The sequence below is a fragment of the Pagrus pagrus genome (genome assembly GCF_965226575.1).
Source record: "Pagrus pagrus genome assembly, chromosome: 6".
Taxonomy (NCBI): domain Eukaryota; kingdom Metazoa; phylum Chordata; class Actinopteri; order Spariformes; family Sparidae; genus Pagrus; species Pagrus pagrus.
Window position 1 is genome coordinate 13,534,241 of NC_140190.1, and position 5,137 is coordinate 13,539,377.

Sequence of the window (5,137 nt, forward strand, 5' to 3'; positions counted from 1 at the left end):
GTTCGTTTATTTAGGGCATTTCTCTTCTCTTCTCTTCCCAAAACTACAACATGCACCTTTAAAGATCCGCACGCTGCTGAACCGACGCCATGCAACACAGAGCTCCGGCCCCGAGGCAGTCTTCAGTTAAATGCTTTATAACTCATAAATCCACGGCAATTAGCATAATTAGCCTTAAATCAGAGCCGGCGGCTGTGTGACATTGTCCTGAAAGAAGAGGAGCCTTATGTTGAATTTTTAAGCTGCAGATTAAAAAAAAATGTAAAAAAAATCGAACAGATTACACGAATCTAGCCAGAGGCTGGTGTGGTACAATGATGCAAAGAAACACACATATAAAAAAAATGTTATTTTATTGGTTGCACGTTTTGATCACACTCACACACGCGCGCGCACAGCCTGCCTCATCTTTCACGTGTCAGGCCCTGATGATAAATTAATAGCCTCCTATAGTTGGAGCCTATTTGCACCCACAGTAGACAGCAGCCCGGCCTGACCGGGGATCCTGCTGCATATTTCACTGAAGACCTGTCACACGTCTCCGGCAGCCTCCGGGCGCCTGAGACTGACCTGGGACCCGCCACAGATTGAAATAAACCGCCCCCCACTCGAGTCAGACTCTCGGGGAGCAAAGTAAATATTTGGACGCACCTGCTGTCAGTGCAGCCTGCGGAGCTTCGACCGCGTGGCAGCGCCGCGGAGGAAGTATTTCCAATTAAAAAAGTCCGCAGACTGAGTGTTTAATTTGATCGTATATTATTATTATTATTATTATTATTATTATTATTATTATTATTAATTTGGTGGACCACAATAAAATAATCTAACTATTATCTGGGCCACTTTCATAATAACATGTATTCTAACTTTTATATTTAATTTTATTAATATTACTACAAAATGATTTCGCTTTCTTACTGCTGGTGAAGGCCTATGCTTCATTGTATTTAATAGAATTTAGTGCTAAACATAAATTGTGATAATTGTTTTCTATTTGAATCGACTATTTTTTTTTCGGCACCTCGACTAAAACTCGATCTGTCCCAAAATGATTGTGTTCACCTGCTCGTTCATTAGTTTTCATCGTTTCTTTCCTGAAAGCTTTCATCAAACTTTAGCTACAATATAACTGTACTTTAAAAGTTTCAAACCAAGATATTTATTTGATCCCCTAAAGGTTTAAATGTGGGCAAACACTCCGAGAGGATTAAAAAAAACGCTTTCCAAAATGTTCCGTTTCGTTTTGCCTGACTGCAATTCCACATGAACGGTGTCAGATGAGTTATTCACCTCTTTAAAATTATAAATATAATTATAATAAAATGAAGGAATCATTTTCTACTTTGAAGCGCAGCTTTTTAACGCTCACCTGTTGCCATTTCAATCAGTCAGGCTGCAGCACACACTGTCACAAAAAGATGTTTTTAAAGGCGCTACAACTGGAAACCAGGCTGTTGTGTTTAGTTGGGAGGCCTGACTCTCACACAGCTCGTCTTTCTCTCTGCAGACAGCTCGCCAGTCATGCAGCACTACGGGGTGAACGGCTACTCCCTCCACGCCATGAACTCACTGAGCGCCATGTACAACCTCCACCAGCAGGCGGCGCAGCAGGCCCAGCATGCGCCTGACTACAGGCCCTCGGTGCATGCCCTCACTCTTGCTGAGAGACTGGCTGGTAAGAATCAGTAGCTCATTTTGTTATTAGATTTTTAACATTAATTGGAGGTGTCAAGAAACAATGATTCAAATCGTGACCATTGACCTCTGGGTGATTGAATGCCCTCTGACCCCGGCCTTCATTTAAACTGGTCGTGTTTCTTGTTTCTCAACGGCTGCACATTTCAAGACATTATCCTTGAGGCCCGGTATGGCTCCCAGCACCGAAAGCAGCGGCGCAGTCGGACGGCCTTCACCGCCCAGCAGCTGGAGGCCCTGGAGAAAACCTTCCAGAAGACCCACTACCCTGATGTGGTGATGCGTGAGCGTCTGGCCATGTGCACCAACCTGCCCGAGGCACGCGTTCAGGTAAAAAAAACCCTCAGAGTGAATTTATCTCCTGGGCTGTTTGCTTGTTTCACTCAGAGATAGTCGTTTTTTGAAAGCTAAAAGGTGAACTTTAATGCCATCTTGTGTCGTTAGAAGTGATACTACACAGTGAAGGTGTTGCAAAAAAGTGAAGGCAAGGCGGTTAAAGTTGTCTGTGGATGCATCTGGCAGGTCTGGTTCAAGAACCGCCGGGCCAAGTTTCGTAAGAAGCAGCGCAGCCTGCAGAAGGAGCAGCTCCAGAAACAGAAGGAGGCATCCGGAGCTGCAGAGGGCTCTACAGACGAGTCCAAGACTGACCTGACCACCACCACCAGCAGCAGCACCACCAGCAGCAGCACCACCACCCAGGTCCCTGAAGCCCACACTCCTCCTCCTCCCTCCTCCTCCTCCTCCTGTCACTCAGAGACAGAGAGGCTGGCAGCCTCACGGCCGCAGCCTGGAGAGATGAGCGTGGAAGTCAACGTCACCTCCCCAGAGCCGTCAGACAGCGAGTCAGCAGCAGAGGACAACGCCGACAGAGAGGAGGACGAAATGAGAGGCGAGACGAGGGTGAAGATCACGGAGGAGATGCAGGGAGAGGGCGGATTGCAGCCGGGGAGCAGCTCTCCATCCTGCAAACGGCTGAGCCCCACATCAGGTAAACATCGCTGATCTGATGAGGGCAGCTACTCTTTCTGTCATACTGATTATGTGTGTCATATTAAAGAATCTAATCATGTCTAAAGGCTTAACAAAAGCCCACAATTTACAGGATACACACAAAAAATATCTATGCAAGTCATGTCAGTGTGTGTCAATACATACTAAAGTCCTCCTCCTGTCTTCCTGTCTCTCAGACTCTCCCCTGAGCTCCCCCGCCCTGCCGTCCTCCAGCAGCGCGTCCAGCGGTTTGGCACAAAGCAACTCCTACGCTTCGTCTCCTCTCAGCCTCTTCCGGCTGCAGGAGCAGTTTCGGCAGCACATGGCCGCCACCAACAACCTGGTGCACTACCCGTCCTTTGACATGAGCACGCCGTCCTCTCTGCCCTACCTGGGCATGAACGTCAACATGCCGTCCCCGCTGAGCTCGCTGCCCTGCCAGTCCTACTACCAGACCCTGTCGCAGGCCCAGCAGGTATGGAACAGCCCGCTGCTGCAGACGGCGCCGGGCAGCATCCCCGGAAGCCTCAACAGCAAGACCACCAGCATTGAGAACCTCCGTCTGAGGGCCAAGCAGCATGCAGCATCGCTCGGATTGGACACGCTCCCCAACTGAAGCTCAGGCTGCTCCTTCTGTGTGTTCGCCCACTAGTCAGAGCCGTACCTATGAGTTATGGTCCCAGTCAACAGGAGGGGACTCTGGGCCCCCCTTCACTTTCCTCTTCGCCTCTCATGTCAGCAGCAATGTGTATCCACCCTAAACTCAGACACATCGGCAAAAACTCATTGAGATGTTTTGGTCCCTACAAAATTGGCCATCTTAACGATTTCACATTTCAAAAGTCCTCTGTCCTCTTCTAAATTTGTGCTCGTTTCCACGTTATTTTATTTAAACAACTGCTTTTTATTACATTTTTTTTTTTGCAGCTTTCTAGGTTTCAAATAAATCCACTTTCAAAATCAGAACCAAGCAGATAAAAACATATTTTTCAGGCACATGTGAAGACCACAAAATGTTTTTTAGAGCAGCACTTTAGTTCGGGGGCCCTGGGTAGTCGTCACACGTTTTCCCCTTCACCTCATCATCGTCATCGTATGGGCATGCAACTGACCGCTGGGAACACACCAGAACATGAAGAACATCTCGGCTGGATAGACTTAACAGAAAATAAGATTTTAACAAGAACTCAATGGACTTGAAAATGAAAAGCATCCCACCTGGACTGACTGAACTGTGCTTTTAGCCTGTGGATCTTTGCTTGTATCTTCTTCAGCTTCCTCTGTGAAGTCCGGGCAGAAAAGTCTTGAACTGCAGAGCTGTCAGCCTCATTCCAGGACAGATATAAGATATTAAAATATTCTATGATTCAACCCCTGAATGGGAACTATGCATGCATGCACCCCTCTGAAGCATGGCTTACAGCCACAAGACACAGAATGAAGTCACATCGTATCTGATATCAGAAATAAAGCTCAGATCGCTCAATATAATCCCCCATTCAGCTGTATTTTTTTGTAGATGACACGTGACTCTCCTTGTTTAAGTTACAGCACTCAGCTCAGCCTGCAAAGAATCCAGTGAGCGTTGTAAATATCCCTCGGTGTTCGCCTCCGGCCTGGCTGAAGAGTAACTCCTCGTGTGAAGGATTCGAGAGGAAATGTTCGATTGCAACTGTAGCTCGAAGCAAAGGACCTACGGCAGAAACAACATAAGAGGAGACACGGTGACAAATAAAATGAACCTTGCCGACTTTTTTTTGTTCACCTGGGTGCCAGACTGAACTCAACAGAGACACCACTTTTTCTGAGCCAATGACTTCAGCAGAAAGACGCACAGGCCCATTCTCTATGTATTATATCGATATAGATTCAAGACATGTATTTCTCAATTGTTTAAAATGTGAGTAATTTATCTGTTTAATGCAAGGGAATAAATCACACCTAAGAATGACTCATGTTCTCAGTGTCGTCGGTTGGAAATATAAGACGGAAATATTTGCCCGCACTGTCTCGCGTTGCCTCATTTTCCAAATCAAAGACGGAGCTTTAAAGGTCCAGTGTGAAGGATTCAGTGGCATCTAGTGGCGCGGTTGAAGATTGCAACCAACGAAATACCCCTCGCCTCATCGTCTTCTAAGCGCTCCCTTTACAAATAAAAAAGGCTCATTCTAAGGTGACAAAAACGATTCTTAGTATCAGGTGATTATACACCAGAGAAAACATAATAATGAATATTATAATCCATTTCTGCCAATATATTCCCCTAAATTTTACACACTGGACCTTTAAGCTACAGCATGACTCAAGAACCTCATAGTAAAAATGTAAGATAAGAAATATACACAAGGAAACATTTCTCGTACAAAAGTTCTACATTCAGATCTGCAGTTGAACTGCAATATCATCACCATCTTAATGGCAGTTTTGTATTTTCAGACGTTTTTCTGGGTTT

At 45.9% G+C, this 5,137-nt stretch overlaps 1 protein-coding gene across 1 annotated transcript; it reads left to right on the forward strand.

The window, feature by feature from the left end:
* Positions 1–1,511: 1,511 nt before the first annotated feature.
* Positions 1,512–4,636, forward strand: LOC311258208 (diencephalon/mesencephalon homeobox protein 1-B-like). The gene is made up of 4 exons (XM_084354337.1): positions 1,512–1,675; positions 1,847–2,025; positions 2,218–2,683; positions 2,883–4,636. Exons 1-4 carry the CDS (start codon positions 1,522–1,524, stop codon positions 3,299–3,301), a joined length of 1,218 nt encoding a protein of 405 aa, XP_084210463.1. The 5' UTR covers positions 1,512–1,521; the 3' UTR covers positions 3,302–4,636.
* Positions 4,637–5,137: the final 501 nt, after the last annotated feature.

Excerpts from the sequence above, each read along its gene's own strand:
- LOC311258208 (XM_084354337.1), top strand. The coding sequence starts at position 1,522 with ATGCAGCACTACGGGGTGAACGGCTACTCCCTCCACGCCATGAACTCA. Across the intron at positions 2,026-2,217 it reads TGCCCGAGGCACGCGTTCAG|GTCTGGTTCAAGAACCGCCG; the intron begins GTAAAAAAAACC and ends TGCATCTGGCAG. Across the intron at positions 2,684-2,882 it reads ACGGCTGAGCCCCACATCAG|ACTCTCCCCTGAGCTCCCCC; the intron begins GTAAACATCGCT and ends CCTGTCTCTCAG.